The following is a 13149-nucleotide window of genomic DNA, read 5'->3' on the forward strand; positions in this document are numbered from 1 at the left end:
AACACTTGAACCTACTTCAGTGTGATAAGAACGACCTGAAATGACAGAAACCATCTTTATTTCTTTATTTAATGTCTACATAGTTTAGTTTTATTTAGCAATGTCTCATCTGATAACATGGAGGATACAGAATGTGTTGCTTACACTGTTGACAATGGAGGCGCTTTGTCTTCACTTGTTGGACCCTTCATGTTGTTCGTCGTTATTTTGGTTTATTATCACTCTTAAGAGATGTGCGTTCTGATCCAGACAGATTTGTACTTGAACCAGAAAAAAATTCTTCTCTCCGGAGACTGTGTGCAGAATCTGAGCGAGGCATCTCCCTCCAAGTGTAGATCGGCCAATCAGAGGAGCTGAAGCAGAGATGAAGCACACATGATAACGTCCAAACCCTCTGACCTGAGCTGTGTGTATGTGACATCAGGTGATATCATACGAAACCCACGATGAAGAATTCCAGTGGATTAGATTAAAGTCAACATTGGGGTGTGACAGATTGAGACGATAGCTTGTCCTCAACATCTGACGACTCCAGAACCAGACCAGCAGCTTGACGAGGTGATCGTGAGGTGACGGAGACATTCCTGAGAGATACCTGAAGTTATCGGCATATTTCAGTTCCCAGGGATGGGAGGATGAAAATTCCATTTACAACTGGCGTGCGTAAACAAAGAACCTACATAGAAACTCAGAGGAATGTGCAGCTGTACAACGAGCTATAGAAAATAATGATGAATGGACAACTTTATCGATGCTATGACGTGAGGAGGATTCGATAAAAATGATAATGCAGTAGAAACAAATGACCAACTCTACCTTTAATATAAAAACTGAAGAGTATAAATAACACATTGTGGTTTTAGTGACGTAGGAGATTTATCATCTAATGTTGGACTGTCGGTCTCAGCAGGATTATCAGGTTTGTCCTCTTTCAGCCTCGACAGTTGAAGACGCCCTTTGCTTCCATTGCACTTTAGTACAATTTGCTTTTAACAAGTCTTCCTCCTGAATCTTCTTCTTCTCCTCAGATGTGTGTGGGGGGGGGGGGGGGGGGGGGGGGGGCTCAGGGAGCAGCTGTGCCAGGGGGTTAGTGGGGGAGGGGTAGTTAGTGCAGCTGATTGCTGTTAGCTGATTACTCCCCAGTTTCGAGGGAGCATGTGCGAGCTGCAGGAAACCGAACAACTGTGTCTCGTCCCAAAAAGAAGACCAGTCCGTCTCACCTCCACCGGATGGATCCTAGTTTTTAAATGTTAGTACTCACCTCAACATGTGGACATGATAAAGAAGACATATTTTCAGTCTTTATGATCAACTGAAGAACTTCCTCGACCGTAGCTCTGTTGCTTGGCGACGGCTGTAAGGGCGGGACAAGTGTGGCCTGTGAAGGATGCAGTTGTAGTAGCAGTTATTGTCACATTAAGAAAAATGTTGGTGATCACTGCTTGAATCCCAGTAGAAGGATGGGACGTGAGTAAGAACTTAAATTTGGTGCGGAGGACCAAAATCCAGGAATTATGTTTATCGTTCCATCGATGTGAACGCGATGTCTGAAGAACACCTTGAGAAAATGTCTTTGGTAGAAACGTTCACTTGAACGAACAGAATCACTGATTAGATTGTGGTGGTCAAAGGTCAAGGTCATGGTGGCCTCAGAAAACATGACCTGGTAGAGATGTGTCCAACAGAAATGTCTGTCCACGGTCCTGAGCTACAGGCCCAGAGAGAGGCCTCGTTTTCCCCTCCATCAGAAGGTGACACATTCTGGGGACATTATTCTTTATGCTGCATTTTCAGGCCTGATTCACGACGTCCCTGATTATGTCTCCCTACAATGGTCACACATGGTGGCGGAATATGATAAGATGTGAATTCAAGGGCAGAGATACAGCACTCTCTGCCCTAACCTGTTTTATAACTTTTATTGTCCCTTTAAAAAAATGATGAATTAATCAGTCTTTTCAATCAACAGCAACAGAGAGGTCCTGATTTTATCTGGAGAGGCAGAGCTATAAATGTGACGAGAGGACGACGAGAGTTGTTTCTCCTTCTCATCTTCTTCAGACCTTCCTCCGCAGCTTCGATCATTCCAAGGTAATTTCACCACCTATAAAATATCATATCGCTGAAATAACTGAAGTTACAAAATGTTATATTTAAGCTCCATCAAATAATTTTGTTATATCCCGAAAATATTTGTCTTTCTTTTTGAAAAATCTATATGAAGTTGCAAAATCAGAAAATTGTCAGAATTTCTGACCCAAAATGTCAAAATGAGAAACATTAAAATCTAAATAAACACATTCTTAAAAACAGATTTTAACTTTTAAATGTATTTCATTGTTTGATTTTGTCCACTGTCTTTCATTTCTTAATAACTGACTAATAATAATAACCTGTAGCAGCAGTAATATCCACAGCCAGATTAAAACTTGTTACTTTCACAGAACAACAAACCAATCAAATGTCTTTTCTTGAGCTAGAAAAGCTTGTTGACATCGGTGTCTCTGCACCAGTCCGTCCTCAGTGTCTCTGCACCAGTCCGTCCTCAGTGTCTCTGCACCAGTCCGTCCTCAGTGTCTCTGCACCAGTCCGTCCTCAGTGTCTCTGCACCAGTCCGTCCTCAGTGTCTCTGCACCAGTCCGTCCTCAGTGTCTCTGCTTCATGGTGCAGCTGGACGTGTTTTAACCGACACCAAGTGCAGGACCAAAATCTCCAGTTAAACTTAGGACTGAGTTTAAAATATAATAACTGTTAAAGCTCAGCACGGATGCCCTTTAAAATGTAACCTAACATCTTCCAACACTAGTTCATACAAGGTTTTACCTTTTTTGAATCACTCTTTCAAACATTTCTTTCCTTTTAATTTCACTTTGCAACCTAGTTCAGAAAAGGTCATTATAGTTCTTATTCAAATTTTATAATATGGATTAGTGTAAGTAAGGGTTTGATAAACTGGACAATGAGATTCACAGTGAATTATAGCTCCTCAAACAAACCTCAGCCTTTAATTCAACTTAATATTGTTGTTTATTCCATCTGATCTCTTCCTCTGCAGACGCTCGGCACCAAAATGTGCACAATACAGAAAAAATTGGATGGGGCCATGGACACCATCATCGAGGTGTTTCAGAGCTACGCAGGGAAAGGTGGTGACAGGTTCAAGCTGAATTTCGTGGAGCTGAAGAATCTGATACAAACAGAGATGAACATTAAGGTAACTGACCGTCAGCCTGACTCACGGAGAACTCAAATATCTGAGTGGATTCAAGAATATGCTCTTTTTCTTTACGTTTGTCCTTCAGGACAGCTGGGACCTGACCAAGGTGTTGGCCATCATGGACGACCTGGACAAGAACAAAGATGGCAACGTGAGCTTCGAGGAGTTTATGTGCTTGATAACTAAGATAGCTTTGTACAAAAACGCCATCTTTAAAAACTACACTCCTATTGATTTCCAATGTGGTCAAATCGGTGTTTGCGGTGTGGGGAAAATGTGAATGTCAGCCAATCACGGCTCAGAGCCTCACATCTGAATATCTGTGATTTTAGTTCAAACTATTGTCACAAGAGGAAATGTCAATAAATGACTCTGAATACTTAAGATAATGATTCTTGTTTTTCTTTTTATAGCAACACTATCCTGATACATGCGCCAGACCAATCAGGTGTCAGTCTCCACCCGTTTTTATATCATCAAATAACATTCAAACCAAACAGATCAGAAACTTGAACAAATGTCAGTGAGATAAAAACGACATGGAGGAGGGGTTTGTGAACTATACTGCAGCCAGCCACCAGGGGGCACAAAAGCAACAATAGGAGCTGAATGAATAAATAAATCAACAGATGCATGAACGTGAATATTTATTAGATATGTCAGAACCAGTGGTAGAAACTACATTTACAACTTTCACTGTACTGAAGTATAATTTTACACTCCTTCCTTTTGTGTTAATTAAACCCTTTCAAAGTAAAATATTCTACTTCTAATTACTCCACTACATGTATTTGACAGATACATGGTAGTAACATGTCTCAAGAACAAGTAAAACACGTACTCAGCATTTAAACCACAAAAGGTATTGTATATAAAATGATCCTGTAGATAAAATAAATGTTATTAGTCCCGTGTGAGTGTATCAGAAATGATGACGCTCGATATGAAGCGTTTATTCACATTTGTAAACATCAACAGCTTCATCAACACAAACTGGAAAAAATAAAACCATGAAAGATTTTGGGCTGTTTTCATTTCACACGGTTTTCATGCTGCTGTGCCTGAAGTTAAAAGCACAGGTTTTGTTTATTGCTTTGTGGTCCTCGTACAATAGAGCACAGAACATGATTCTCCAGTCGGGCGTTAAAGGACGACAGCAATAGAATAAAAAAGAAAATACAATCATAAAAAAAAACAAGCAAAAAGACACATTTCTGTAGAGGCACAAACTAAACCATGCCACAAAAATCTAAACACACAACTGCTTCTGTTCTGTTGTGAAGACAAACGTGATGTGAATGAAACCACATGTTTGGACGAGCTCAGAGCTGCTGCATGGACTCAACACAATCCACGTGCAGGAATGTGGTGAAGCTGAACATCTGAAGAGCTCCACCGCAGCGTGGACACGGAGTCATAACGGTTAAAATATGTCGGCAGCTCAGACAGTGGCACCCAAAAAGAGACACTATTTAAAATGTGTTTTGTAAAATAAAAACATAAGGGAGAACGCGACTGTTTTCATCTTTCATTTTCACGTGTGACCTTTTCCACCACAGAGGGAAAACTGTAGTTTGACCGGGGACTCTCTCTTTCTCTCGTCCCTATTCCCGGTGCTTCAGAGCCACCAGCACAAAGTTCCTTGGAGAGAAGTTCGGATCGAACAGAGCGACCAGCTGACTGTCCACACCTGCACAGAGGAGAGGCTTCAGTTACAGCGGGCGGTGAAGCACTTACACACCAAGCAACGTGTCGCCTGGCTCACCGTTCTCCTGCAGGTAGATCATCCTGTCCAGCAGCACCAGCGTCTCCACCACAGGAGCCAGCAGCAGCGCCAAGCTGGAGTACACCACCACCCTGCCCTGCTGCTTCAGCATGGCCTCCACCCGCTCCGGGTCCAGGGGTAACTCGGGCGGCAGGCTGACTCGAGCCAGACCCAGCCGGGCGTATCTGAGAGAACATGGAGGGACACAAAGGAAACAGAGGCCTCGAGCGTTACACAGGTTTGTATTTGACAGAGAAGCAGATTAGTGAGTAGGAATTTAATCTACTGTTATTTTTAATTCATTCAACGTGCAATTTCAAATATCTCCTATATTATATTGTATATTATAAATGTGTATATTATTATTTCCTTGTGTTCATATAGTTTGTTTGTAAACTGTTTCCGTGATGTTTGTATAAATTATATAAAATAAATTGTATAATATCATATTTGGGAGAAATGACTGGGATCAGTAAATAAGTTATTAAAACCAAAGTTTTCAGAAACATGAGCAATGTGATAAAAACTGCCTAAAATGACAGAAACATTTATTTGACGTCTCCTTAGATTTTTGTATTTTGGTCCCTGTGCCGTCTGCTAACATGGAGGAGGCAGGGTTATGACCTATACTGCAGCCGGCCACCAGGGGGTGAATGGGATGTTTTGGCTTCAGGAGCGGTCAAGTCGTCCATCTTTGCTCAGTTTGTGTTACTCACTCTGTGAATGGTAATAAGTGAGCTTTCTTTATGGTTTGGATTCCAGCTCGACGTAGATCCGGCCTCTTGTCCCTGATGAACGTCTCCAGCGTCGCCCGGTAACAGTGAATCCTCAGCTGCTCGCTCTCCTCCCTGAGCCTCTGTACGTAGTCCTCCACAGCGTGACACGCCCCCTCTCGCGCCCTATAGGACAGCTGATGTCCCGACAACCCCCGCACCCAGGAGCTCATAGGATAGCCGAACTCTGAGGGCACTGATTCCTGACCCGGCGTCGGCGGAGTGGGAGGTTCGACCGGTCCTGAAGGGGTGGGGTTCTCTTCAGTTGTGATTTTCATGTAGCAACACGCCACGGAGGTGATGCCACGAACATACGGGCAGCTGACAAAGTGGCGGAGGAGGGTGGCGCTGAGGTCACCGCAGGCATGGAGACCGGTCAGGATGAAGTCTGGATCATCTCGCAGGCTGTTTTCGTGAGGATGACGCTCCTCCTGACAGACAGGCTGGGGGCGGGAGCAGCAGTTTTCAGGACCGAGCTGCTCTCCAGACTCATTCTTGCTTGGCTGGTGTTCTGATGACGACTCCAAGTCCTGAGAGCGAGGACAGTCCGTGGAGTCACTGGAACTCCCCTGATGTTGCTCAGATCCCCACGATCGCTTTGTGCCGGGTCCAGATGGAGTTGGATGACCTTCGCTGGAACACTCTGCTGTACTCAGTTGCTTAAAGAAAACCTCCCATAAAGCCTTGGGGTTTACCCATCCGGCCACGTGGCGGGGAGGGGACAGTGACGCTGGAAGCTGAGACGAGACGTTCTAGGAAGAAGAAAGATGCGAATTACTTATGTTACAGGTTTTCTGTAGCAGGAGACTGAACATTTCCACTTCAAGCTGTTAAAGGTGTTACGTTTACATGGACACCAGGGGGCGATGGAGAAGATTTGGCTTCACTTGTGGAAGCTGTCATGTCGTCCATCTTTATTTACTGTCCCTAAATTTTACAGGCACGTTATGGAGATTCACTGGCTACATGCTCTCGCCGAATGTGGTGGAGAACCATGTTCGTCAGAGGCTAAATCAACGCTAGCATGTTTTCTTAAAAAAACTCTGCGACAGATACGTCGGCTGTCCACACTACTGCAGAGTGTTAGAGCCGCTAACACTCAGAGGGTGGGAACGCTGCTTGTCCCGCTTTAGTTTGAATCTCTGAGGCTGTGAAACAGTCATGATGGACTGAGAGTGGTAATAACTGCAGCAGCGCTCCAACCTTTTTCTGCTTCTCCTTCTCCAACACAGAGAGCAGCTGTTCATCAAACTTGGACGCCATGGCGACCAGGGCAGGATCGGCCTCGATGGCGGTCACGGACAGCCCGAGCCCGAAGGAGAGGAAACGAGTCAGATGACCCTGTTCAGAGCAGAGACAATAATTCATCACACCGTCAGAGGAGTGATCTACGAGTGACTACAATTTAGTGCAGCTTGATTTCAGGGACTTTTCAGACTTGGACTTGCGGCTTTGACTTAATTGTTAAGATTTTAAAAAACAGTATTTTAGCTGCTTATTGACAAAAAAACAAGATCTCTCACGACCGTGTTTCTACTGTCGTTACCATGGAGAAACAATGAAACTTTAAAAAACAAGAACCACCGTCAAATATCCAAATGGCTCTTTTAATCTTGAAAATGTGTTTGAAACGGTGCGTTCTGATTTTAAAATGTCTCTATATTTTGTGTCTGCGTTGTTTTCAATGTTCTCGTACGTCGCTGTGTATGAAATGTGCTTTATAAATAAAACTGCCTTGCCTTGGTTGAAATAATACCTGTCCAGAGCCCACATCCACCACCCTGCTGCAGTCAGTCAGCTCACACAGTTGTTTCACCAGCTGGGGATTGAAGAGCAACAATCAACAGAGGATCAAGTTTTAATTTGAGTTTAAAACGCAGAAAGCAAGTTAAGTACCATGCCCAGCCTGTGGATCTCATACTGCTTCTTGGGTTTGACGTGCTTTCTGAAGATGTGGTCCAGCAGCGAGCTCTGACTCTGGTTTTGCTGGCGCTCCTCGGGTTTGACCGAGCCGGCTCGCCTGCCTCGCTCCTGCCTGCACTCTCTGGGAAACGCCAGAGCGTGAGCGGTGGCACGGAAAGCCAACAGTGACAGAGGCCACGCGGTAGGATAACTGTAACGACAAGAGTCTGTGGTTATTATTAATAATGCTGACATTATTCTACTGTCACTTACTGACAACAAATGAAACGAGGGATCGGAATACACACTCACTTCAATATTTAGACTGTGAGAGATCAAATCGCTGAGTTATTATCATACAGCTGACCCAGAACTGACACTACTGCAGAGTTCTGGTATTACATATGAACCTGTAGCTGCTCCGTGCTTCTGTCTCTGATGTTTCCTGCATTACTTTGACAAAACGGTGTCCAGCGTTACCTCCTGTCTCCGTGTGTCACGTCCAGTAAAAGGTCAGCGACCTGTGGATACGACAGGTCCTGCAGCACGGCCTGCCAGCTGCTGGGTAATGAGTGCCAGAGGTCCTCGGTGAAGAACTCCTGAGGGACAACAACACGTGATGTTACCAGAAACTCTCAACGACTGGACATGAACGCAGCTTTGCATCCACGTACTCTCGTTCATTTAGACGTTTGCGGGTTCTGAGGCAAAAAAAAAAGAAAAAAAGACAGTGTTTACTACAAGTTTATTACTAAGTTTAATGCCCCTTGTTTTTTCCCTTCAGTTGAAGCACCACGCTGTTTTCAGACTCGTCCTGCGGAGGATCTCTGCAGAACTTTCTCCGTAGTTTTCATTTCACACGATGCAGCAGGAGATCCTCCGCAGGCTTCAGGTGAGCGGCGGAGCAGCAGACAGATGTAAAACATTAACTCTGCTGCGGAGTTCACGGGATTTTGTTTCAGCTCGTCGACATCTGTTGTTTTCTACGCGAGTGACGAGACTTTCTTTGGTATAAAGTCCGGAGAAACTCCCGAGGCCCTCACTGGGATAATTGCGTTTGCACATGAACCTCCTGCAGAGGATTTGCGGAGGATCTTCAGAGCCTGTCTGAGAGCAGCTACACTCGAGAGTCTCACACCGGCTCAGCTGGACTTTCTCCGGACTTTAAACGAGGAGACTGGTCGGAGAAGGTCCGCAGAACTTCCTGGAGGCTCTCTCCGGGACTGAGCCCGAAGGAAAGCTGCTGTGACACACTTCGTCTTCAGGCGCAGCCGCCGGGGATCGAACGGAGACGCAGCTTAATTGTGGTCACAACGTTTTCACACGAACACATGCGCGATGACGATGACGCTCTGTTGCCAAGGAAACTGGAGTTGCCCTGGCGGCGGACGGCGGTATTACAACAACAGTTAGCTCGTGATACGTACAATCCGGTAGGAGTCGGAGAGGTGTCGGTACCGGGACAGAAACACGGTGATCCTCTCCGCCAGCTGTCTCTGCTGATCTGGGGACAGACTCGGTGTGAACGTCCCCGCATCTCGTGCTGCCGACGCCTCAGCTGACATGAGGACGCTAAAGAGACGAGCTAACTTTCAGACGAGGTGCCGCTCAAACATGTCGCGTGTTTTCAGCTGTTAGCCACCGATGCTAACGGTAACTTCCGCGTGTCCAGTGGCGAGGCGTTCAGGTGCATCCCTTCTTCTTCGGTTAGCAAACCAGCCTGTAAAGTGCATTACCGCCACCGTGTGGAGTGTGGAGGGTGGGGCGGTAGACCAAACTTAACAAACTCAATTACATTATTTTCTTTAGTCCTGTTTCTCTTATTGAATATTGTTGAATATTCTATATTTACAACACGGTCTATTTTTGTGAAGTGTGTGTTTGGCTTTTTTAGAAGTGGTACAGTGTGTGTGTGTGTGTGTGTGTGTGTGTGTGTGTGTGTGTTGCTTTGATAGTTCAATAAACTTGTTCAAAATGAATTAATGATTAAAATAAAATAAACGAAGCGATAAATGACGACTCTTACTTTATACATTTACATTATATATTATTAAACTGAATGCTGCGTTGGTTTTGACCCACTGTCTCGACTGTCCGCGAAGGCAGCGTGTAACCCGGAAGTGAAGGGTTAGAGTAGCGGAAGTGAGTGGACGGCGGCGGCGGCGGGTCCGAGTCCGGATTTAACTTCACGCTGTCGGTGTCAAACGTTTCATCGGTGACGGTTTGTCGCGAGTCAACGTGTCCGAGTTCGTGACGCCGCCGAGTTTCACGGTAACGGAATCACATCCAGCCGCCGAGAACCCGCCAGGTAGCACGAGCGAGCTAACGCTAACGCCCGTCAGCTAACGTACGAAACTAACGTACGTAACTGCCGTACGTATACTACAGCTATCGTATGTTACGGGAGGATTTTATCGTACAAATACTCACACGCTCATACTAAAAAAATGTGTTTTACGACAGATGCACAAAGTTTATTATCAAGAAAGAATCTGAAAAATAGTTTCGTTTTTTTGTAAACACTAAAAATAAACACTAGCTCGAGGCTCCGCCTCCTCACACGTTGGAATCTGGTTTGTTTTGCAGGATGATTCATTTAAACCGTTTTCAGCAGAGTCACCGAGAGACACACAACCGTTGAGAAGCAGATGCTCGGTTTGTGTTGAGGTGTGATGTCGGACCCAACCGTGAACATGTGCCTCTCCGGTGACCCTGCACAGAAGAGAGCAAGAAACCGAAAGTGGAAAAACAAGCGGTTTAATAAACTCGTGCCACACTCGGGGCAGCAGGGGTACGTGGAAGGTGAACAGAGGGACCAGCACCCCCGTGGGCCCAGACACGACCAGACCCCACTCCACAATGGACTGTGCTCAGGGCCTCCGTCACCTGCCACTTCCACACAAAGCACAAGTTTACCTCATCCAGGCAACACTTCACACCGCCGGCCTTCCTCCACTCTGCCTGTGAACAGCCTCGGAGGACACGAGAAGCCAAAGGAACCCGTGAGCTTAAAATCAGCAGCCGCCAACCCCGGCCCCTCAGGATCGAGCAGCCCTAAACCCGCCGCCACGTCCACAGCGATCCCCACCAAATTCCTCGCTATGGACTGTGAGATGGTGGGTGCGGGACCTAAAGGGCACATCAGCCAGCTTGCACGCTGCAGTATAGTGTCCTATGACGGAGATGTCGTCTACGATAAGTTCATCAACCCCTCCATGCCCGTGACTGACTACCGCACCCGATGGAGTGGAATCCGGCACAGGGATCTCATCAAGGCCACACCGTACTCGGAGGCCCGGAAGGAGGTGAGAAAACCTGAGAATGTCTCATACGTACCTGAAATGACCACCACATGCAGCCCCTCCCACAGAATGGCGGTACTGGTAGTGAACAGGAAACAGATCTGTCAGTGTAACTGAACTGTCTGAGCCTGACGGGTGAGTGAGTGAGCGTCTTCTCTGTTGGCAGATACTGAGGCTGCTGATGGGGAAGGTTGTGATCGGCCACGCCATCCACAATGACTTCAAGGTGCTTGGTTACTCCCACCCCGCTGCCTTGACCAGAGACACGTCGCGGATCCCACTGCTCAACTTGAAGGCCGGTTTTTCTGCGCATGAGTGTGCGTCACTGAAGAGACTCACCAAGGCCATTTTCAACCGTGACATCCAGGTACGATGTTGGTCTGAGATAGTGTCGTCAAACTATGAACACGCTTCACGGCCCTGTTGAGTGTTAACATCTGTGCCGAGAGATCTGATCACTCTCACTACTTTCAACTTGTCTTAGCGGTTAGCATCAGCACTTTAACCTTTAGCCTTTAACCTGAGAGCTCCTGAAAAGAACCTGTTAGATATTCCTTGATCAAGACTGAAGGCCAAAGGTGATTCTGCCCAAACCTCTGGAATAGTTTGAGACTTAAATCGTTAAATAATAATCTTTCAAACTTACTTTTACTGATTTATTTTTTACTGTTATTTATCTTTATTTTTATGACTTTTGAATAATGTTGTATTATATCATTTGCTGTCTTTGTTTTTAAACTACATTATGTTAATTTACTTCGTCTTTATGTTTGTGTCTAAGTGAAGCACTTCGTAACCGTTGTCTGCTGTTTCAATAAAGTTAGTATTATTGTCAGAAGTCATTGTAATTGTGGGACTCTGTTATCGCTGATCTGCAGCTGTCGTCAGTGATGCTGACCTCATCCTCTCTTGTGTCCTCAGACTGGGAAGAAGGGTCACTCGTCCGTGGAGGATGCAAAAGCCACAATGGAGCTTTACAAAGTGGTGGAGGAGGAGTGGGAGAGGAGGCTCGCCTCCAAGCCGCAGGGCAGATAATGCCCGGTCTGCGCAGAAGCTGTGGACATTGAACTGAATTTGATTGAACTTTGAGGTGCGGCAGGTATGTGATCTGAACTCACTGCAGCTTTGCAGGATCAACCCCCTTTAAGTGTCCTGTCAACAAGCGAATGAAGAATCCAGGAAGAGTGAAATGGAGAAGAAGAACATGAACAACTGTTGAGTCGCACACTTTGCAGAGACCTTCGGTTCAACAGAAAGATTCTTTCTCAGGTTTCTGTGTGTTAAGATGGTGCATCTGCCACTAGGGGGCAGTCATGTATTCATCCCAGCAACAAACGTACATTATTGAAACAGCATCTGTGATGGCAAACACCAAAAAACAGATTTCAACCAGAGCAGCAGCTTCTCCTGGACGAGGTCATGCTCCTCTTCTTTTTTTACCGTTCCAGCACTGATGGAAAAAAAAACATTTTCAAGTCTGACCTCAACTGCTACTAACGGAGCTCCACCATGAGTCCCTCATTAGTGCAGATTTCTATGGTTTTTAATTGTCTTTTAATTCAAATCAAAGACACAGTCCTGCTCAGTATTCAGCTTTGAGGAACATGCAGTGATGTTCTTTTGGGCCATAGCCCATTTTGAAATACTGAGGTCCCGAGTGCAGCTTCTGTTGCCGTTACATTTCATCTTTTCCAGACACATTTTCAAAAGTGACTAAATATCTTGTTTTTATATTCAAAGACCTGTAAAGCTCCTACAGAGGTTTTAGTGATGCATAGTAGATCATTCTATAAGCTCAGAAACACCTCAGGTTCTGGTGCGTACAAGCAGGAGGTTCTAAATCGAAATGAATGTAGTCACTGATCATTGTCTTGGCTAATGCATTGTACAGGTAACATATTGTTAATCCCCCAAAATAAAGAGGATGTGACCTCAGTGGTGCTACAGACACTTCTCCTTTCACAGGCTGCCGTTTAAAAACTCCTCATCATGGCTGAAAACAAATGGAGTCCTTGTTTACCTGAGTTCTCGATGATCGCTCACATTCAGTCAGCTGATTCTGGAACTGTTTACATGGAGCGAGATGAGTTCAGGCGTTCAGCTCAGTGCTATTTTAAATTAATTACAGTCATTGCTGTACACACACACACACACACACAGGACCGTCACTGGACTGTGAGTTTGACTTTA

At 45.4% G+C, this 13149-nt stretch overlaps 3 protein-coding genes across 8 annotated transcripts; 2 read left to right on the forward strand and 1 right to left on the reverse strand.

The window, feature by feature from the left end:
- Window positions 1–1092: 1092 nt before the first annotated feature.
- On the forward strand, window positions 1093–3606 carry s100a1 (S100 calcium binding protein A1). The gene is made up of 4 exons (XM_020105786.2): window positions 1093–1249; window positions 1970–2091; window positions 3056–3214; window positions 3303–3606. The coding sequence occupies exons 3-4, from the start codon at window positions 3071–3073 to the stop codon at window positions 3495–3497; spliced, it is 339 nt and encodes a 112-aa protein (XP_019961345.2). The 5' UTR covers window positions 1093–1249; window positions 1970–2091; window positions 3056–3070; the 3' UTR covers window positions 3498–3606.
- Window positions 3607–3849: 243 nt separating this feature from the next.
- Window positions 3850–9222, reverse strand: mettl25b (methyltransferase like 25B). The gene is made up of 8 exons (XM_020105781.2): window positions 9085–9222; window positions 8138–8256; window positions 7652–7868; window positions 7512–7574; window positions 6959–7096; window positions 5699–6507; window positions 4983–5167; window positions 3850–4907 (listed from the first exon to the last, which is right to left on the reverse strand). The coding sequence occupies exons 1-8, from the start codon at window positions 9220–9222 to the stop codon at window positions 4822–4824; spliced, it is 1755 nt and encodes a 584-aa protein (XP_019961340.2). The 3' UTR covers window positions 3850–4821.
- Window positions 9209–12894, forward strand: isg20l2 (interferon stimulated exonuclease gene 20-like 2). Of its 6 annotated transcripts, none has more exons than XM_069536945.1 (4): window positions 9209–9344; window positions 10244–10962; window positions 11126–11326; window positions 11881–12894. In XM_069536945.1, the coding sequence occupies exons 2-4, from the start codon at window positions 10330–10332 to the stop codon at window positions 11992–11994; spliced, it is 948 nt and encodes a 315-aa protein (XP_069393046.1). In that variant the 5' UTR covers window positions 9209–9344; window positions 10244–10329; the 3' UTR covers window positions 11995–12894. The 6 variants fall into 6 exon arrangements, with proteins under 6 accessions (XP_069393046.1, XP_019961341.1, XP_019961344.1 ...); XM_020105782.2 differs by lacking the exon at window positions 9209–9344 and adding an exon at window positions 9707–10030; XM_020105785.2 differs by lacking the exon at window positions 9209–9344 and adding an exon at window positions 9758–9928.
- The last annotated feature ends 255 nt before the right edge of the window (window positions 12895–13149 follow it).

The sequence above is a fragment of the Paralichthys olivaceus genome, chromosome 13 (assembly GCF_024713975.1).
Source record: "Paralichthys olivaceus isolate ysfri-2021 chromosome 13, ASM2471397v2, whole genome shotgun sequence".
Lineage (NCBI taxonomy): Eukaryota > Metazoa > Chordata > Actinopteri > Pleuronectiformes > Paralichthyidae > Paralichthys > Paralichthys olivaceus.